Below are 23,131 nucleotides of genomic sequence, written 5' to 3'. Positions count from 1 at the left end.
GAATCAAACCCACCATATGGGTACTTACTACACTGAAACTGAAACTATTTAGTTTTATTGAGATCTAACGCAAAAAAACAAGACAGAATTGAAGAAAATGGGCGAAAATAACCAAATTTCCGAAGAAAATTGGTTATACAAACTTTTCTATAAGGCGGTCTTACACAAAAGAACACATTGGTATCATATAAGTTAAGCAATGAAACCAATTAGTTAAGCACTTGAACTAATTAGTTAAGCACTGAAACCAATTAGTTAAGCAAAGAAATTAATTAGTTAAGTAATTGAATCAATTATTTAAGTAATGTAACCAATTAGCTAAGAAATTAAATCAATTAGTTAAGCAACCAAAGTGGTCTTTCCGGTAAGGCGGTCTTACACAAAAGTTGTCGAATTGGTTATTTCCGCCATAGAAAACCCTAATTTTTGTAAACCCTAAAAAGAGAGAGAAAAGAGGGACGATGAATGCCAACTTTTGTGCTAGTGAAATTATGCCTTAGTTATTAGGTTAATATTTTAATTATTAATGGGATACTCATGTTTATATTATTATTTTTTGTTTTATCACCCGGTTCACCTTTAGAACTAATTTGGATTCGGGGTAAGTTATGGTTGGATAAATTTCAGTCATCTCCCAATTATTTTTGCGGGGGATCGAACACACGGTCCGCCTTACCAAGTTCAGCCTCAATCACCATTGAACCTACATGATACATGTCTATATTTTTTTGTAAGTAAAAATTACAATTAATATTCAAATTAGATTATATAAATAGTGTCAAAAGTCAAACTACGTCAACTAAAAATAACTGAGGAAGTATGGAAAAAAAAAATCAAATGATGGAGTGAAAAAAATAGATACTAGTCTTATATGCACGCGATGCGTGCAAATATAAGAAACGGATTTGTGTTATTACATTTAAACCTGAAATAACATGTAAAAAAATATAATATAAATGCGATAGCGTGCAAATATAAGAAACATATAAGTTAGATAGAGTCGAACGCATATAAATAAATTGATTAAAATGATAAGAATTTATTTAAAGGGCTAGATTGATTAAAATGCTTCTTTGGGCTTTCCCTATTGGGTAGGTTGTCATTGTATTCTCTATTCTATTAGTGTGGAGGGTATTTTAGTAATCCACCCAAAAGTAGATTGACTGATCGAGTTCTGAACTAAACAATGAGTCATTTTTAAATGTTAAAAAATGGTTCCTATGTCTAGAAATTGAATCTCAAATATTGTTATAGAATCGTGAGGATCCAACAGACTATTACAACTTTCATTACCACTTTCTGCATCAAATTATGTCTATTCTATAAGGAAACTTCTGAGATCATTATATGTTAAATACGGGTCTGGGCCGCACCCGTCACCAAGAGAGAGAGTCCACTTAACAAGACCGTAGGAGGTTCCACCTTAAAACCATATGGCAATAAGGGGAGTAGCCCCTTATCCTTATTAAGTGATTAACTCTCTCATCTCTTCTCAATGTGGGACACTCACATGTGTTCTTTGGGAAGGCTTTCTTCAACATTATATCTCTATTATATAAGTGAAAAGGGGTATTTCGGTAACACTATTTTTGGTGCCCCCCTAGGATAATACTAAATTACCCTCTAAATTTTCGCAATTAAATTCAATTAAAAAGCTAATTATTTATTGATTTAAAAATCTGATTATTTATTGATTTAACTGAAAATCAATAACAAATTATGAAAGTTTTTGGTGCCAGCATTATGGGCTATTCCCATAAGTGTAAAATTTAATGGTCTAATATTTGGAGATCTTTGACTTTCTATAAAATTAGGAAACTATTTTGGCATTTATTTTCCATAAGAATGGTAAAATATGTTATGTAGAAAAGACCATAAGAGTATAGTTGCACGTAGTATGTACAAGATCTTTGCTTACGCCCATACATCAATATTAAGTAAAAATACAATTTTAAGTTTTTAATAATTTCGCATGCATCCGTGCATATAAGATATATATCTCTATTTTATAAGGGAATTCATGAGGTCATTTTAGTAAATGACCTTTTGGTGTCTTCGTATGGATAAACTATTATACCTTAATAAGTTTTAATTTAATTTAATTATAATAATTTTAAAAACGGATAATTGTATTTTATATTGTAAAAAATGAAATTTCAATGCACGTGACAACCAAAAGTCAGCAACAATTTAATTTAATTCCTATAACAAACATGAAAGCAATTATTGAGGCAATTAAAAAAATTGAAATTCATCCCTTCAATCTTACTCTTTTTTTTTATTACAAAATCAAACTTAGCTAGTCTTACTCTTAATTATACCCTAATTAACAAATTAGAGAAGAAAGTCAATAATTTTAGTTCATTATGATCAAACTTTAGTTTAATAAATTAGCACTTATGCGTCCACATAAGATATCGATAATACACTTATAAAAATTGTTAAAAAATTTATAAAACGTTAGAACATAATTGCATATCTATCAAATCAGATTTTTAAAAATATCTACACGCATTGCGTGTATAGAATACTACTCCCTCCATTTCTTTTTGTTGTATCCGTTTCTATTTTAAGCGTTTCATATTGTTGTATCCATTTAGAATCTATTCTATTTTTGGACATACATTTTATCCTAAAATACCCTTATATTTCTATCTAATTACCAAAATACCTAAAGATTCTACCCATATTCCCACCTAATTTTCCCCACCCATAATATTTAATTCTTTTCCCTTCCCCATATACCCACTCTCTCACCTCCTTTATCACCCATCATTATCACTCCTCTCTCTTACCTTATTTCTTTATTATTTTCTCACTCCTTTATTTATTATAATCTCTTACACCCAATCATTTCTCTTACCCCCAATCATTACACTTATACCCATACAAATCTATATTCCAATTTTCTTAAATACCACACCAGATTCCAAATGGATACATAAAAAAGAAATGGAGGGAGTAGTAGAATAGACTATAAAACCCTCATTGAAAAATGAATAAGTCAAATAGCATTAAATAAAATAAGGAAAACAAATTTGGGATGATTAATCAAATAACATTAAAGCAATAAAGTAATAACAAAAATTCAATAAACCATTGCTGACATAAAAGTCAAAATGTTTTTCACTTGCAGCTACATTGAGAAGCGATCACATTATGAATCAACTATCTCTCTACTTTTCTCTATAATCCTCCCTCTTTTATAAGGGAACTTTCGAGGTTATTAACATTAATAACTTTTTAAAGCCCCTACAAAGTAGATGTATAATAGCCTCAATAACAATTGAATTAATCAAGTAGCATTAAATAACAAAAGAAAAAAAACTAATTTTGATTAATTAGTCAAACAATAAATAATTGGTGACAAAAAAGTCAAACAATTATTTTTACAACAATTTTGAGAAGCGATCACATGATGATCAACAATCTCTCTAAATACGAAGTATTATGCAATCTCTCAATAATCTTTATTATACAATCTCTCAATTAAAGTTAGTACCGTCAAAAAAATCATCTCAGTGAACTATTTCCAGAAAATGATTAATAAAAAAGAAATCTAAATACGCAAAACTACAATTTGCCGGATACACGTAATGGACGCACTCGAGTTTTGGAAAAAAAGTTTCAAAACATGATAATGCCTTTAACGGATTGAAAAATTTAATCAAGAACATTCATATAATATCAATTACATGCTGCAAATCAATTGAGCGATTGAGTGCTTGTGGTTAATTGTGATCAAAATAAACAAGCAAAAAATATTGTGTTTGATTTCTTTACTTTGTTACTAATCCGTAAAATTTATGTAAAGCCATAAGCCCATAAGTATCTATTTAGAATTTTAGATGTACTGTATTTGACAGAGATGATGTCTTCTGTATAGACCTTTTGAACAAGTTATCTCATACTACCTCCGTTTCAAAATGATTTTTACACTTTCCGTTTTAATCTGTTACATAATATTCTTTACACTTTGCTTTATTATATTTTTGGATGTGAAAATTTACTATCTTACCTTTCTTACCCTACAATATTTACAAGTTTTGACTCATTTTCTCTTACTTTATTCATTTTTTTTTTCTTATACTCACTTACATTTTTACACATTTCTCTTACTTTATTCATATTTTATTATATTCTACCAATTTTTCTATTTTGATCATCTTTATGAAATGGAGATAGTAAGGTAAGATAAAATAACACAATTTTTAATTTTCATACTCTTATCACTCATTGCAATCAATTTGTACCAAATTTCGATTGTGTGGCACTTAATTCAGTGTCAATATTATACTTCGTACAATATCTTTTCAGTTGTGTGGAGGGAGGTCAATATTATATTTAAGTTGAACTTAACTAGTCATTCTTATGGCTCGATGTGCTAAAAAGTTGCGTAAACATGTCCACGTTGTAAAACTATTAAAGAAAAATTGCATCTTTCATGATCCTCTTGAACTCCAACTTCTACGTCCTCTATTTTGCATTGCATCGACTTTTGCAGTAGTTTTGCTTTTCACAATTTCTCATACACAAGTTTGAAAATTAATGTATAAACGTAAGGAGAACTAATCAAAAACAGGGAAAAAACAAGTTGTCTATTTTACACACACGGACTGGGAGGAAAACTCACCCAAAAACCAAACGACTTTACACACATGGAATACGTAAATTCTTAATGGATATTTGATGTTAACCTCGTCAAAAAAAACATCCATTTTACCAAACCAATTATTGGCTTGAAAAACACTAAAAGCTCATCAACCTCTATTTGCCAAACCAACCATTTAGTTTGAAATTGTTAAAAAAGTCTCTTGGATTGGTCAATTCACTTAACTGACCACCCTCAAAACTGATAGAATGGAACCTCATACTCCGTACAAAAACACTAGAATGCCAAATAAAACAAAACACAGTAAAAATAATACCAAAGCAATGGTCGTCAAATTGCTCCTGGACTATCGTCCTCCAGATCTAGTTCAATAAACACATTTACTCCCAAGTACATGTCAAAGACGACTAATAATTGCAAAGGAACATAATTCATTGCCAGCATAAACCCATAAAACTTAGCTTTATTCTAATGTTGCAGATACTAATATCATCTGCTGCTGAAGCCACCGCCAACATATGCCAGTAGCTAAACAGAATCTTACCTCAACCTAAGCGAATACAGAAGGGTGTGAGCGATATGTACCCACTAATTACTCAGCTCATTACACTAAAGATGCAAGAGATAATGATGTTGTGCTTCCAATGTGAGGGGAATGTCAAGCTCACAGCAAACTGATCTGGGCAAGACTCTCCAATCTGCCAGAAAAGGATATTAAGGCTTTACCTAGTTACTACCTACCGCCAGACCTCTAAATCTTGGTCTTGGGGTCTTCTCTATAAACAAGCCAAACCACCAAGGCTAGAAAGGAGGCCAGCAAACCTAGCTTTATATTGCTAGGGTATTGCCAGTGTGCCAACTATATGGCACGGTACACGTTATTATGCCCCCGCCCCCTTCCAACATAGCCATAGCCATAACCCCTCCCGTAATAACCACCTCGTGACCGTCCACCCCCAGGTCCTCTACCACCTCGAAATCCCCTGTTTCTTGGGAAATTGCCAAATGTCTGCATTAATTAACAAAAAGATTGTAGTCAGAAGTAGAACACTTCAAGGAAGGAAGGAAAACAAGGAAGCTAAATCGTCCAACGGAAAACAAGAAAACTAAATCATCCGGCGGAATAACACAAACTATGAATTAACCTCATGCAATCTACTAAGCTGTGAAGTGAGCATCCGATAACTACTGCCCAACTATGAATCTTGCCAAAAGCAAGGTTTAAAGGAAGTTTAGATTAATGGTTCTGCATTAAAATCATTATTCAACTAGAAATAAAGAGGAAAATGTTCAATACCTCTGTATCTAGCCTCATTTGTTCAGAAAACCGAGTTCTTCCATTGCGAGATTCACGGTCAAGTGCATTGCAAGACAAGGTATCAAAGAAATCGTCCTTTTTATAAACAGGCTACATAACAAAAATCACTCAAGGCATCAGAATTGGATAGAAGTCATGGACAAAAACAAAACATCAAAACAATGTCAGAAATTAGAGCATTTACCTTAGAATCAATTTCTGACACATCATCATCATATTCATCTTGATATTCTAACCCATCGTCAGCCTTGGCTTTATTCTTACCCAGATGCCCCCATACCTCATCTTTCTTGAATTTCTCATTCATTGCCTCAAAATCAAAGTCTTCGGTGAAGTTGGCCACAGGACGAGAAAACTGCAAGAGCAGGCATAGAAAGTCAGTCAAGTTAAAAAAACTTAAGAATCCCTATTCCCAGGCTAATTTGCTTAGTTGATTCAAAAACAAACTGCAATCAGGAACTAAGCAGTACCTCATTTCCTCCTCTTCTTCCTCCACGGCCACCCCGATTGACATTGACATAACGAGTTTGAGAAGGAAACTCGTTTATCTATAGAGAAAGAGACATGGAGAAGCTAAAGAATTAGCAAGTTCACATACAAACCATATGCCCTCTTAAAGCGATTTACAGACTACTCTGAACTAGTGATATGAACAAAGCAAGCAAAAGAAAATTATGAAGCTAACATGGACTAAATATTAAAAAATACGACAAGAAATAGGAAGTATAATACCTTCGAATTTGAAGGTGAGGGAAGCGGCAAAAGCGGTGCCTGCGCTTCTGCTGATCCTGGAACAATCGCTGCAGTTGTTGCTGAAGTTGTCGATGGTTGCGGCGGGGACACTAATGGAGAAACCTGAACCACTTCAACGTCTTTCTGCTCTGTTTGTGCAGTTTGGGAAACGGTGGGTCCAGGCTGTAAAAATTGACCTGGAGTCACCAGTGCAGGTGAAGTGGACTTTCTCCCAGCAGCAGACAGGGATTCAGAAAAGCTGTTGAAGGGCATAGAAGTAGTAGAAATCGGTTTCGCCTGGTTAGGGATCAAAGGTCCAACAGTGCTTTTATCCAATACATTAGATAACACAGGTGGCAACAAGGGCGACTTAGTACTCTGGGGTACAACTGGTGCAACTTGAGCAGGAACCATAGAAGGCATCCTATTAGTTGAGGATTCCGCAGATAGCACAGGAGACTGATCAGGATGCACGTTGTATTGCATAGACAAAGTGCTGCTAACAATGGGCTGAAGCAACGGAGGGGGGAACTCCATGGATTGTGAAGCTGAGATGTTGGAAGCTCCAGTGGGTAGAGATGAATTCATGGTTGGATACTGAAGTGGTTGTTGAGCTGATGGAGGCTGCACTGAAGGTGGCATTGACAAACCTTGAACAGGTCGAAGCAATGACTGTTGCTGCATCTGTTGGGAACCTGAAGGGCCATAGTATCCTTGCCAATACGTCGGTACAGAAACACCACTGACATTTGATGTGGGTGGAGTTGAAGGATTCCATGGAGACAAATTCCCTCCAGGTTGATACATGGGGACGCTGTTCTGATAAGTAGTTATAGGAACACCAGGCTGTGACATTTGGTTATTAAAATCTGACAACAATCCAGCAGCAGCGGGAACAGAAGCAGTAGGCACAGTTGAAGACGCAGTTGGAGCGGCATAGTGAGACTGACCCCAAGGAAGAAAATTATGAAAGTATTATGGGTAGTGAGTGACATTTAAACGCATGTGGTATGCTCAAAGCTCAATATAAGGAAAATAAATCAATATCTAATTTTCAATTGAATCACATTAATTAATTATATCCTATCAATTTGTTTTAGGTCAATGTCCAGGTCCGGTAACGTAGGACCATCACTTAATAGCCAAGAAAATTTGGAAAACAGTAATACATGATGCAAATTGCTAGGTCCTTCAAATGTTTTGTTCTCATATTAACATGAATCTCTCAACATCACAAACAACTCAATTGAGATAACTGATAGATGATGAAGTGATGAACAGATATCAAGAACATCCAAAAAAAACTTTGATGCCAAGGAAGACCTTTAATCAAATCTCTTAAGGAGACATTGCCCACAGGAAACACACAACATTGTCGAATAATACAAATATTTACATAGGAGCAATATATACTTGGAAAAAATTGAGATAAAAAAAGTAGCACATTCACTAGGTACAAGGGGACAAGAAAATTCTCAAACAAATGGATCACTAACCCAATACACTCCTACTCTTATTCTTAAACACAGTCCTCAACTGAAGCTTATACAAGGGATACTAGCATGGTTTCTCCTTTATCAAAAATTGACCAACTTAAATTGTTTGCGCAAGAATTTCTACTAGGTTAAACTGAACAATTACCTGTATGATAGCTGGATCATTGGGGACAGGCGGAGCTGTCTGCACGGGCGGGGAAGATTTGACTTGCAAATCCTGTATAAACGAAAAACATTGAAAATGTGCTCATCTTTACAATAATATCTACATCACTTATCCAGTATTCTAACCAATATTAGAAAGGCCAGTGCAAGATATATAAATGATATAACTAAAGGGAAAATTAAGTGCCAATAATTAATTCTTCTAGAAAATGCGTACAGTATCGAAGGTCAATTAGGTTTACCTTGATATCACTTCCTCTAAATACTATATATTCGTAAACTTTGTCATTTGCAGGAATTTGTTGACCATCCTTTCTACGACCTTCTGTTCCAAAAGATCGAACTGCAAAACGAATCATCATTAGAATCCTAAGCTTTCAAGCTATAGTTTAAAACTAAGAACTACTCGTCACAGCTGAGAGAAGAACAAGAAATAAATACTATTCAATGCAAGCCTATTGTGTTGTTCAATATTGAAGTCCAACTTCAATTTTTTGTAAAGATATCATACCAAATTATGAGGATATCATACCAGGATCCCGCTCATTTTGTTCAGAAATCTTCTTATATATATCGAAGCTATCTCAGATATATCATCAAGAAGCTTTTCTCATTTTACCATGTTGCAACGTACAGGACTACAGCCATGACTAAATACAAAGTAAATTGACAAAATTTTGGGGTAATTTTATCAACAAGTCGCCAAAGATATTTGTAACTAAAAGATCCCACTCTTTCTTCAGCCTATTTTATTGCGTTATTTTTCACTCTGTAGCCAAAAAAATCATAGTGAAGCATGCATTTTCTTCGACAACATGACACTAGTTTTTCAAAATCCCCAAGAAAAAGATACAGGACCAACAAGTAAATAGACAGTCACAGACTCACATCACTCTTTTGCTTGACATCTTTTGCAGAGCAACTTTCTTGCATCTACTAATTCCAAAAGGCATCCGCTTAAATAAATCACTCGAATCTAAAATCACTAGACATTGCCTTTTGGTAAAAACTTGGAAGCATGCTAAGTGGAGAACTTCAGGTTTAACTTTTCAATTCAACGACAAAGGGAAAAAAAAACTTAGTCATAAAGTACCTAAAAAGCTTCCACATAAACTACAATCTATTGCAAAGTTTAACCAACAATAGGTCTGTACGACTGTACAAGGTAAATTTCCCACAGGACCAGTAGGTGGTTTAAATGGAAATAAAGAAAATGAGAAGACAGAAAGGCAACGGAATATAAATTCAGAAAATTTATGAACGGGAGCTAGCAATTTGGACCGTTAAATGATACAGATGTAACTAACTACTCTATCAAATCAAAGATACAAACAGCCGAGACACCTGAAAACGCAGGAAAGCAGTGAAAAACTCCATTCACATTTCTGTTGTCAAATAATTATCCATCGAAATTTCACTGACAACTCATGATTCAAATTAACCACAGTGCAGAAACAGTATTTGCAGAAAGATCCATCCCAGATTGATCAAGACATCATCAGAACATTTACATGGAATATAATGAAAGTGATTAATTGAAAGATCGTGAATAAAAGGGTAGTCTCTAAACAATAGTCAATGCTCACTGTATTCTCAGACTTCTCAGACTTGTTTGGTAGTGAGTAAATGGATGGAAAAGAAAGGCAGGAAAAGGAAATTACTTTCTAGGTGTTGGTTACATCAGCTGTGCAAAATTCTTTGAAAAGAAAAGGAAGTGGCCAGAATTCTTTTCAAAGCATCAAATTCTCCCCAATTGGAATTTTTTATAGAAACAATGTTAATAACTAAAACTCCCTTCATTCCGTCTAATCCATTTAATGTCGACCAATTAAACCAAACAGCAGCGCTACTTCCCTTTAGTTTTCTCTGTCTTTGTTTCCTTTCAATTCCGACCAACCACCACAATAAAAACAACTCTCGTCTCTACTAAGTCCTTTCCTTTCTATCATCATAAAAAACAAACAAGCTAATAAGCTGTGTCAAGGTTCCACCTAAGCCACTAGTAAAGCGGATGCCATATCAAACATCAAGGCGGAAAAACTCTGAAATAATCATCCATCAAACAACTACTCCAAACAATCATGCATCCAAGAAAATCAGAACAAGATTTCTCATCACAAATTAAGTCTCTTCAAGAAAGAAATGTCAATCCAAAACACTGTAACAACATCAAAATCTACAGTTCATATAACATTTCATCACATCCAACCACGCAACTTACTAATCCAACATTAACACAAACTAAAATTCTGCAAATTTGCTAATCCTTTATCCTAACATCAGATAAATAAACCCTAGCCAACTAACAATCAATCAATTCAACAGAAAAAAGAAAAAGAATCAACGCCAAAAGCCTTAAAAAATCGAAACAATTACGCAAAAAAAGTAAATAACATTAAGAATCAATCAATACCATTGCGAAGACCGATGCTAGCTTCATCGGTGTTGATATTGAATAGAACGCCTTCGTACCGGATTTCAGACTTGGAAGTTAAGCTAATCAAACTGCCGAGGTATGAATCTGCGGAACCAGTAGCAGATCTAGAAGCTTCCGCTGCCATTGTTGTTCGCTTCTACCGAGCAGTCGAAGCGAGAAAGTGAGAGAGTGCGAGAGAGAAGATTGTTGATCGATTGAATTATTTTTCTGGATTTGTGAATTTTGGTTTGCAGGAAGAGATGAGGGAGACAAACCCTATATATGTCTCTTTCTGTGTTTGGAAAAATGAACGACCCTATTCTTCTCTGTGTTGAAGCTTCATTTTATAAACATTTACGGAGTATTTGTTATGTGGATAATTAGGAATTTTCTTAATTAATTAATAGGTCGATTTGTTTTTTTGACAGTTCAATTATGTCTAAATTTTTGCAATGTAATGTATTTGGAAAATACCGAAATATGTTAGTGTTTATACTTACTCATTCAAAATCCACCTTTTAATAGAGTAATACATGTTATAAGTGTCCAATAATTTTAGAGTGATGTTTACGGTTTAGAATTTAACTTTTTACTTATTATGTGAATAATTAAGGATTTTCTTAGTTATTAGGTCGTCTTTCTTTTTGGACAATGATGTGTAAATTTTCAAATATAATTGCACTTGCCTTGGAATAATATTACTATTTTACACCTATATGATCCACCTCTTTTTTTTATGCAATTGTATTAGACAAGATAATAGAGTTTTAAGTTAGGGTTAGACTTTAAATATATTCCTTTAGAAATATCTTGTTTGGCAATTAGAGGTTAGCTATTAGTTGTAGCGGTTTGTTTTAGCGGATTTGACTAGCAGTTTGGATTAGCTGATTTGACTAGCTTTTTACATTAGCTGGAAGTATAAAAGTGTTTGGTAAACAACCAATAGCTTTTAGCTGTTTGATTGTGTAAAATGACTAAAAAGTACATCAATGCTATTATTATATGAAGATTTTATTAGGAATTAATCGAAACAACGGTTACACGAATATAGCAGATATTTTAAAATTTTAAAATGTAGCTCTTCAGAAAATCAGTAAAAAGTAAAAACCCAAATATAACTAAAATCTATAATTACTAATAAATTTAGTACTAATGCAAAATAAAAAGAAAACCCACAACCTCTTGGCTCCAGCCCCTTCATATTTGAATACTTCTCATTATTTTTAATGTTTCCCTTTTTTTACTCTTCTCCTTCCTCATCCTATCATTTCTTTAAAAAAGTTCATTGTTGCTCATTTTCTCCCATTAAAATTTCTCTCTTGATAAATTAATAGCTAATCACCAACATTTCCTTCTTTGGGATCAATGGATTGAACATGCAACAAAAGTCTAAGGTAGGTGAAACAATTTGGCAATTCACGCTTCTTTCCTTTTCCACAGTTTATCATTTTTGTCAATGTAATATAATTATGATATTTTTTTACTGAATTTTATCATTTTATCAAGTATTATGAATTTGGGTTTTTACTGATTTGTTGAAGAGCTTGGCTTTATTTATGAGATTAATTATGGTTTATATTTATTCAACTACAATTGTAATTTCTCTCCGGAAAAAAATTAAGTGCAATTGCAATTTGCAATTGAGATTTTGTGATTGTTGATGGTGGGCACATAAGTAATTTGCAGTAAACTTTGAAACCTCTAAATGAAAAAAGTTGGTGTTAGCAGCGTTTCCAAATTTAACAGTTTGGGTTGAATCCGCTATTAACCAAACAGTTAGATTAGAGGTTTGTATGGTGAAACCCTCTAGTTTTGCTCAATCCTCTAATTTGTGTTCACAACGGTTGCAACCCAACAGGGCCATTACTTATTTCAATATGATCATCATTCAAAATAAGAATGCTATAATGTCTCCAAATTACTAGCTTAGTTTTCTAACATTAAAACAAAATTACCTTTTCGCATATCTTGCATTAGTTAAATGCGTGTATACATTAATTATCAAAACATGCTCTCTTCTTAATAATAATAGAAGACAAAGACATTGGTTTTCACATTAAAACATACTCGGATTAACAATTTTCACCTTTGTTACTTGTTATCTATGCCCTGAATTTTATATTATAATGATAGGTGATTTCGGGTTTAAGATGTTAGACCTTTATAAATGATATTATGTGTTTGGGCTCCCAATTGATTATTAATTGGGCCACTAAGTCCAAAGCCCAATGGCTCTAAACAAACAGCATCAAACCTACCAATGGCTAGTCAGCCATCCATCAAGGCCCAAGGCCCAAAAGCAATAAATGACCTATGGGCATTTATTATGCAAACACTATAAATAGGCCGCCAAGGCTCACACCTCAAGGTACGTCCAATTTATCGCCTTAAGACTACTCTTCTAGAGAACTTCTCTCTAGAATCCGAGCATCGTTCTTACTTAGGCATCGGAGGGGCTTTCCTCGGAAACACCCCCGAGGCTAGTGACTTTGCTCTTGTGCAGGTGAATTCGGACTCTACTCATTCAAACAAGCAAGATCTTCAACACATACGAAAGGGCCTTCATTCGAAGCCCATTGTTTCCATCTTTACAACACCGGAACAATCTGGCGCCGTCTGTGGGGAAGAACACTTCAAAGCCTTTGAAAGACATCAATCACCTCTTTCCGCGAAAATGGTTAATGAGGTTATTAACAACAATGATGACGATATGATGGTGCGGTCAGATTCAGAATCCGACCAAGAGGAGCACCCTCAATCGATGGCGAGGTCACAGCCAAGCAGAGCTACGACCGCCACAAACGCAGGACCTCCGATCCCAACTAGGGAAGAGCTCACTGCGGCCATGACCATCATGCAAAACTTCCTCTTCAATGAGAAGCAGCAAGGATTGGCTAAAGACCGCAGAGAGGAGAGGAGGACCAGGCGAAGGCTGAACGAACAGCCCAGTGTAGAAGTGTCCAGACCCGAAAGAGAGCTCCTCCCCTTGACAGGAACACACCTGACGTCGAGATGGATGGAAAGCACGTGGGACACCCAAAAAAGGGCACAACAACAACCAGATTGGTTTGCAAGACCATCGCCTACTCCAACAGCTCTCCAAAGCGAATCGACTACTCGTAACACTCGGATCCGAAGCTCGGTGCTCAGCAGGTTGAGGCCCTCGGTCCACTCAAGGTTAAGACCTTCGATCCACACGAGACTCGGGGTAGGCGAACCAAGCAAATCTGGCGAACGACCCGAGGTCAGTAGCCGAGAAAGAAGAAGAGACAGGAGGCATGATCGAACCCCTAGCCCCCATCGTACGCCCGAACGTTCTAATCACAGAACCTCGGCAAACGAAGGCATCAGGGCTAGACTCGGGAAAAGAATCATGACTCCCACGTCATCCCCTTTCTCGGACGAGCTGATCATGGAAGAAATACCGAAGGTAAGACTGCCAGCACACCTAACCTATAGCGGGATCACAGATCCGAGGGATCATGTCATCTCCTACGAGCAGCAAATGTTCTTGAGTCCCTACTCCGAAGCATGTTGGTGTAAATATTTCCCAACCACGCTAACCGGAGTGGCGGGAGAGTGGTTCAGGTCGCTGCCGAAGGGATCGATCAAGAGCTGGAAAAAGCTGAAAAAGAGATTCTGCACACAGTTCGTGAGCAATAATCGCCCTGAGCGAACCACAGCAGAACTGACCTCAATCCAACAAGAAAGAGACGAAAGTCTAAGAGAATTCATGGCCAGATTCATGAAGGAATCAACAAACATACCAAACTTGCAGCCAGACGTGGCCATCTTCGCCTTGAAGCACGCGCTCCAGGAAGGGAAATTCCGTGACGAGCTCTCAATGAAGAACCCCTCCAGAATAGCTGACATGCTCCAAATGGCCGATGCGTTCATCAGAACCGAAGAGTTCAACAAGGCCGCTGCAAGATTGAAAGGATCGTCGGATCCGAGAGACACAAAGAATACCCAGAGCAAGCCCGAGGGCGGCTCAAGGAAAGGGAAGGAGAAAGTAGGAGCTAGAGAAATGAGCCCGAAGAAAGACGGGAGAAGGGGTGAACTTCAACCCAAATACACTAACTACACTCCACTAGCTCTGCCCCGAAAAGAGATCTTTAGCCTCAACAGAAATGATGAAAAGTGGAAACTAGAGCTGGCAAAAATTGACCCAACCCACCAACCCAACCCGAACCCAACCCAATAATAAAGGGTTGGGTCAAGATTTTCAACCCGTTTAATTAAATGGGTCAACCCAACCCAACCCGTTTAATTAAATGGGTTGGGTCAGGTTGAAATTTTCAACCCGAAAACAACCCGTCTAACCCGTTTAAGTGCAAACAAGTATGTAATATATATATGTATAATGTGATTTGAAAGATTTTATTTCTCATTTTCCCTTCAACATTGAATAATTATTTGACGTTTTGATTCATGTCAAATACATATTGAAAAATTACTTTTTGCAATGAGATATGCCATAACAAAATCACCTCGCAATTCTATAATCAAATCAATTTATAATTAAAAGTGGGAAAAAAAATTAAACGGGTCAACTTCAGGTCAACCCGTTTATAGTTGGGTTGGGTTGGGTTGAAAATCTCAACCCGTTTAATTAAACAGGTCGGGTTGGGTTGGGAAAATCTCAACCCGTTTATAAATGGGTCAACCTGATTTCGACCCAACCCAACCCATTGCCAGCTCTAGTGGAAACTACCGGGGAAGCTCAAGTCCAACCCAGCTCGGAGAAACAAGAACAAATGGTGCGACTTTCATGACGACTTCGGTCACCACACCGAAGAATGTAACTCGCTGAAAGACAACATCGAGGACCTCGTCCGTCGAGGTTACCTGAAACAATACTTGTTAGACCGAAGAGAGGAAAAAGAAAAGGCCGCCAGTGGCAAACAACATGAGCAACCCCAGAAGAGGGTCTACGAAGCAACAGGACACAAGAAAAACGACATCCTAGTGGTGTTCGGGGGGCAGAAGTCTGGCCAGGCCAGCAAGAAACACCTAAGAGCCCTCTCCCATCGGGTCAACTTCAGCACGGTGGGAGACAACCAGCCACATCCCCCGAACATGACCTTCACTGCTGATGATTGCTTCGGAGTCCAGTACAAACATGACGATCCTCTAGTCATTTCCATGGACCTCAATAACCACAACGTACATCGAGTGTTAGTCGACGGAGGAAGTGCCGTCAATATCATCTTCAGAAACTGCTTCGAGCAGCTGATCCTCGAAGAATCAGAGGAAGCACTGACGAAATTCAGTTATCCTCTGATCGGATTCAACGGATCCGCATCTATCCCTCGAGGAAAGATCACCCTGCCAGTCACAGTGGGTGAAGGCCAGGCAGCAAAAACCCTTCGGGACGAATTTCTGGTGATGGACTGCGACTCTGTATACAACGTAATCATGGGAAGAACCATGATTCACAAGATGCAAGCAGTCCCCTCCACATACCATCAGCTGATGATATACGTCTCGGATGCAGGATTCGCCGAACGAATCAGAGGTGATCAAGAAGTGGCGAGAAGAACCTGCCACACTGCTGTCCGAAAGCCCAAACTAGGGGACGGCCCCGAGGAAGAAAAAGGAGCTACGGGAGAGGAAAGCGAGGCAAAAAGGAGAAGAGCAAGCACGAGCAGCTTATCTCCCGCAGAAGTTGATGCCCGCCCCGAAACCCTATCTCCCGAACCAGATCAAGAAATGGAGGATATCTTCCTCGAAGAAGATTCAGACAGGAGCGTCCGAATAGGCAAGGGCCTAAGCTCGGGGCTCCGAATCGATTTGATCCGACTACTCAGGGATCACAAAGACATCTTTGCATGGTCAGCAGCAGATATGCCAGGGATAAATCCGAAGCTGATTTGTCACAAGCTGGACGTCAACGCTGAAGCTCGGCCAATCAAGCAAAAAAAGAGAAATTACTCCTCGGAGAAAAACAAAGCCATCGCCGAGGAGGTGAAAAAGTTGCAAGAGGCCGGATTCATCGAACCATGCATGTATCCGAAGTGGCTGGCCAACGTGGTGATGGTCAAAAAAGCGAACGGCTCATGGCGAATGTGCGTGGATTTCACAGATCTGAACCGAGCCTGCCCCAAAGACTGCTATCCCCTGCCAAGGATAGATCAATTGGTTGACTCCACCAGCGGCCATGCACTGCTCAGCTTCATGGATGCCTTTTCAGGCTACCACCAAGTGTTCATGCACCCCGACGACAGGGCAAAGAGTCAACGCCAGACCCCTAAAAGTCGGTGATCTAGTACTCAGAAACGCCGCCTCGGTTCAGAAAGGACGGATCCATGGCAAACTCTCAGCCACTTGGGAAGGACCATACATCATCCATTCCGAAAAAAGGCCAGGCACGTTTATGCTGAAACAGTTAGATGGAACAATTTTGAAGAACCATTGGAATACCGATGTTCTCAAGAAATATTTTGTATGATCTCTGTCTGTAAACCAAGTAAGTTGTTTAATGAGAAGAGGAAAGCCATTGGCACCATGAGTTTCATTAAACTTATCTCTATATTTATTGTCCCTTTATATATACATGCAGCCTCGGATCTGATCAATCCGAGACTAAAAACAGGTTGACTTTGCCCATTCCTTGATAAAATGCAAGAAATGACCAAATCATACAGGGAATCGTCCAGAATCCTCGGATTCGCGATACCTAGATAAAATTTGTTCGCAACAAACAGTCGCTCGAATCAAGTTATAAAACTTCGGCTCAGATCCACGGACCGCCAAAGACATAACTAAGAGGCAGACTAGCGATCTCTTGCCCAGGTTTCCGAACCACAAGAGATCGGAAGAACAATCCAGACCTCTGAGCAGATCGACGGATTTGAAGAGTCTGGAAACTAAAGAGTCTCTTAGCAGATCTACGGATTTGAAGAACTCGCAAAACTAAAGAGTCTCTTAGCAGATCTATGGATTTGAAGAACTCGCAAAACCAAAGAGTCTCTTAGCAGATCTACGGATTTGAAGAACTCGCAAAACTAAAGAGTCTCTTAGCAGATCTACGGATTTGAAGAACTCGCAAAGTTAAAGAGTCTCTTAGCAGATCTACGGATTTGAAGAACTCGCAAAGATAAAAAGTCTCTTAACAGATCTACGGATTTAAAGAGCTCGCAAGATCAAAAGGTTTTCAGCAAGTCTACAGAAAGAAAAGCTCGAAAGTCTACGGATTCAAAGACTTAAAATTGCGAAAGTACAAAATTAAAAAGAAGCAGCCAAGTAACAAACATTCATTTTTCATTCAATATTTGGGGGAAGTACAAATACATTGAAAACCTCAAAAATTGAAAACAAAATGAAACAGTTAAAATCGGCAGCCATCAACAGACAATACCGGCCTACCGAAGTACTAAGAAAGCAAAAAGAAATGAGTACAACGCAGCGCCGAGGCAAAAGGGGGAAAAGCAAGCACATATTCGGAAGTCCTCATCTGGAACCGACCGACTCTGAAGAAGACGACTGCCCGAATCCCTAACTCTTGGGAGTCTCAGGAGCAGCCCCTAGGGGAGCATCCTTCGAAGAACCCCCAGCAGTAGTATCACCCTCGGAAGTCGCCTTCTGGGCCCGAGCCTCTGCAAGAGCAGCTTGGCGTTCAGCTTCAGCTTCATCTCGATCAGCTTGGCATTCCACCAAGTGGTCCTCGGCCTGCATCCAGAGGGGAACTTTCTCGTTCCAAGGGAAGTGAGGCATGTGCTTCGCAAACATGCGCCGAGCACCCAGGATGCCATTCCAGTACTGCTCTCTACACTGATCAGCAGTGTAGAGGTCGACTCGCTTTTGCTCCAACTTCCGAATATAGTCGTCCTTTTCCCGGAGCTTCATCCGAAGAACAGGCACCTTATCAGCTTGCTGCTGGATCAGCTCCCGATGCTGGACAAAATGGCAAAGCCTCAACTCTGCCTCTTTACCCTCCTTATCGGCCGCTTCAAATTTAGACTTCATCTCCTGGAAGAGTCTATCTTTTTCTTCAAGTTCGCTAGCGAACTTAGCGGCCATATCCTTCTTTTCCTCAGCAAAGGAAGCGATCTTCTCAGCATCCTCTTCAACTCGGAAGATGAGCTGGCCAACCTCGGCCCCGATCTTCTCAGCAGACTCTCTAGCCTCGCGACTATACTGAAGGTATAGCTGCTTGACTTCCGTAAGCTCGGAGAGGAGTTGCCCAGCCTTCTGGTCCAAAATGGGAATATCACGAGCATAAGCCTCACGATATTTCCTCAATTGTTTCTCCTCAACCGAGCTGCACTCGGAAGCGAACGAGGACCAGAAAACAGCCTGGGAACGAGGGAAAGATGAGCAAAAATAGGAAAAGCATAAAACAAAAACACAACTCAAAGAGAAAAATCCAGCAATTACCTCGTTCAGATAGTACTGGGCCATCATAGCCGGATTCCTCTCTTCAGCCCCAGGAACCCTCCACTGCGGGTTAGCACGAAGCAGATTCTCCCGAGCAGCTTCGGGGCCCACCAAGGATCCCACGTGAGCCAAGGGGTCCTCTCCCAAAATCGGAGCCCTGGCATACCGAGCCATCGCCTCCCTTACTTCTTCGGGGATCCGTTTCAGCGGAACATCCGAACAGGGATCAGCATGGATCAGCCTATCCAAGGCTGAGGTGGAAGTAGAACCCAAAGTCGAGTGGCGCCTCTTCCTTGTCAGACCTTGCTCGGGCTGCTCCTCCTCTCCAGCAGAGGGAACCTCTTTCTGAACCTCGGGAACCGCAGCTTCGGGGCCCGAGAGATCTACCATCTCCTTGTCTGGACTCTTCTCTCTTTCGAAGGGAAGATCAGCAGACTCCTTCTTCTCCTCAGCTACCTCAGGGACATCCGAGGCAGGAGCAAAATCGGCTTCAATCGCCTCCACCACCTCGGTGATATCCTGGATTTCGACCCCCAAAGCAGCGGATGGCTTCAAGGGAGAGGGGATAACATCTTCCTCGATCAGCGGCTGGTCCACGGGCGGCGATTCAGCAACCACCACACTCTTTAACTTCTGCCCTGGCAAGGGCATGAAGTGAAGAAGGCTCTTAGGAGGAGGCATGACTTCCGAAACCGCTTCCTACAGGGCAAACGCTCAAAGGTCAGTTTCGGAAAAAGAGAGAACGGACTACAAAAAGCTCCAAGTCAGAACAAATACCTTTTCCGAGGACTGAGAAGCCTTTGCTTTCTTCGGATGCGCGGAAGGCCTTAAAAGAGTGCTACCCTTCCTTTTGCGTTGATCCTAAAAAGGAGAGACTAAGGGTCAACAAATGTAAAAGAAGAAAAAGGAAGAAATAAAGAAAAAAGCATGAAGTACCCAGTTCCTAGATAAAGAGATATCTATCCGAGCCGGAGATGAAACCGAAGGAATGGCACGCGGCACAGCGTCAGTCCCAGGACCCTAAAAACATGGTCCAGGACCAAGACGTTAGCCGACGGCCAACCGAAAAGAAAAAGACAAACAGAAAACCGAGCCTATAAACGAACACTCACTGGATCCGAAGTTGTCTTCAACACAGGAAGCACAACCTTCACAGGAACAGCTTCAATAGAGGAGGCGGAATCCCACGGATCAGCTCGAACTTCGGATATCCGAGCAACCCCCGAGGGAGACAACACGTAATCCTTCAGGCGAGGATTACGAGGATTATCTTTTCCGAACTTGTACTCGGGAGCCGGATCGTGAATAGTCTTCAAATCCAAAGAAATGCCCAACTTCTTAGGATCAATGCAGCTAAAGCCGTACTCTGCAAAAACAAAGCACAAAATATGTCAGCAAAACGAAACAGGAAAGAGAAGGACAAACTCACTGAAAAAACGGTCTCAGCCGAAAGACACCTACCCCTGTCAAAAATCCTGCTGAGACCGGCAACAGCAAGAATGTCCTCCCGCAAAATGTAATTAAGGTTCGGGAGCCAGCTAGACGGCAGTCGATAGTTATCCTCTTGAGCCAAGAACCACTGGAGGAGGTCCACATAGTGGCGATGATTCCGATCCGGAGCTGCCACACCCCTCATATCAGGATCAGGAGCCACGAACCACTTCGGAGGACGATAAAAATTGGGATGCTTCGGATCCGTCGGCACACGAACGAGCAACCACTCCGTCTTCCAATTGTGGTCAGAGCTAAGGTAAGGGTACGCCGTAATGTAGTTCGGCTCCCCCCTCTTTCGGGACTTTTTGTTGACGATGGTCCACCAACCATACCCATCACCCTTGGAAGCATGGTTGAGAACCAGATCCTGAAGATCCCGAAAAATAGCGACAGAGCAAGGGAAATTGACAAAGTCACACACCCATCTAAATCCGATTATGTGCCTCATAGATTTGGGTGTGAGCTGGGCCAAACTAATGTTGTACGACACCAAAAGCTCGGATACGAACGAATCCAAAGGAAAGCGGAGACCATTCTCCAAATGATGAGTGTACACGGAAATGAACCCCCTCGGTGGATGAGTCACCCGAGGACGCTCTTGTTCAGGAAGCTCGCACCAATACCCCAAGGCATGCTGAATTCCGTATAGCTCCTCGGCCTTCCGATGATAATTCCCCAACTTCTCTTCCACCAACCAGTCACCACTGACCGATTTCTCCAACGGACCGTCGATCTTGGTGGTCTCGTGCAAAATTGAGGCATACCTGCCTCTCGGATCAGCTTCCGTCCAATGAACTGGAAACTCGGGGTAACGACGACGAGCACCCAAAGAACCAGCTCTCTCACCAGAAGTTGCGCGTTCAGACACGCTAGACCCACCAATTACATCATCTTCGGAAGCATCCCAACCAATCGAACGCTTCTCCACCGGCCTCGCCGAAGGCCGACCCCTCGAAGTTTTCGGTAACCTCCCCGAAGGCACGTTCTCCCTCTCACTAGAGGAGCCAACGACGAACTTGCTTTTGCCCCTATTCTTTGCCATGGTCGCGAAATCTCGGTCTAGGGTTTAGATTGAGGGGTAGAAGGAAGAACGAAGAAGAAAGGAGAATTCAGAAACAAATTACCTTTTTCCGAAGCGGAATTCGCCGATAAAACGAACAACACAAGTTCCCGAAGTCTAAAGTTGACCGAATTTCGTAGATCTGAAGAAACTTAAAAACTACGATCGCCGGAATTTAGAGAGAGAATGGGTTTGAAAGAAAGAGTAAAAAGTTCGAAAGGAGCAAAGCACCCAGTATTTATAGAAAAGAAAGGGGGCGCATCAACTTCCTCAACCCACGATCTCCACGACACAATACAACTCCCAACACTTGTCATCAATGCAAATCATCCCTTTTCAAAAAAGAGAGGGAACTTTCGGACTTCTGACAGCTGGAAACCCACCCATTTAATTCTAAATGGACCGGGTCTGGGGGGCATGTTGTTTGGGCTCCCAATTGATTCTCAATTGGGCCACTAAGTCCAAAGCCCAATGGCTCTAAACAAACAGCATCAAACCTACCAATGGCTAGTCAGCCATCCATCAAGGCCCAAGGCCCAAAAGCAATAAATGACCTATGGGCATTTATTATGCAAACACTATAAATAGGCCGCCAAGGCTCACACCTCAAGGTACGTCCAATTTATCGCCTTAAGACTACTCTTCTAGAGAACTTCTCTCTAGAATCCGAGCATCGTTCTTACTTAGGCATCGGAGGGGCTTTCCTCGGAAACACCCCCGAGGCTAGTGACTTTGCTCTTGTGCAGGTGAATTCGGACTCTACTCATTCAAACAAGCAAGATCTTCAACACATACGAAAGGGCCTTCATTCGAAGCCCATTGTTTCCATCTTTACAACACCGGAACATTATGAAATATTTCTGCGAAGAACATGCTAAATATAAAATAGGGGAAGCTCCATCAACCAGGCGAACCATTTTCTTCAATCGGGTTGTTGTTTTTTTCCTACAAAGGACAAGCATAAACTGGCTCGGGGGGTCCTGAGAAAACCCTCTCCGACGCTCAAATCATTTCTTGTAGAGAGAGATCCAGTTTAGGAATAGTTGTGTACCTGATTAATGATTAGGTGGGTCATATTTATAGTAATGTTGGAGGGCATTATTAGTGAATATGAGAAATTGTAGGGGTATGAAATAATGGGCCTGTTGGAGGCTGATATTTGGGCCCCGAGATTCTGATCTGAACCCATCAGAGAGTTTGCATTTGAGAGTATTTGAGTAATTTTCCCTAGGAGGGGTATTAACCCAAAGCCAAAATTGTGATTTTGGTAGTTTGGTGGAATGACTTGGGCTTCGGATTTTGTACATAACTTTTTTTTGATCAAGTCACGATCTTCGGCTTCTAATACTAGTATGTAGATTCGCACAGAATGGGAGCTTGCTTGTTGGGATGCCAATGCACGCACGTGAGATGGACAAGGTGCGCATAATGGGTGACACATTCGAGTATTATGGAAGAT

General features: G+C 39.9%; 1 protein-coding gene across 1 annotated transcript; it reads right to left on the bottom strand.

Moving 5' to 3' along the window:
• Nucleotides 1-4,922: 4,922 nt before the first annotated feature.
• On the bottom strand, nt 4,923-11,069 carry LOC110786860 (protein decapping 5). Its single transcript, XM_021991438.2, has 8 exons — nt 10,737-11,069; nt 8,566-8,666; nt 8,304-8,375; nt 6,663-7,607; nt 6,401-6,478; nt 6,115-6,285; nt 5,910-6,020; nt 4,923-5,621 (listed from the first exon to the last, which is right to left on the bottom strand). The coding sequence occupies exons 1-8, from the start codon at nt 10,882-10,884 to the stop codon at nt 5,472-5,474; spliced, it is 1,776 nt and encodes a 591-aa protein (XP_021847130.1). The 5' UTR covers nt 10,885-11,069; the 3' UTR covers nt 4,923-5,471.
• Nucleotides 11,070-23,131: the final 12,062 nt, after the last annotated feature.

Source organism: Spinacia oleracea, chromosome 1 (assembly GCF_020520425.1).
Source record: "Spinacia oleracea cultivar Varoflay chromosome 1, BTI_SOV_V1, whole genome shotgun sequence".
Taxonomy (NCBI): Eukaryota; Viridiplantae; Streptophyta; class Magnoliopsida; order Caryophyllales; family Amaranthaceae; genus Spinacia; species Spinacia oleracea.
The sequence above is the reverse complement of the archived record's forward strand: the minus strand, read 5'-3'. Positions and strand labels throughout refer to the sequence as shown.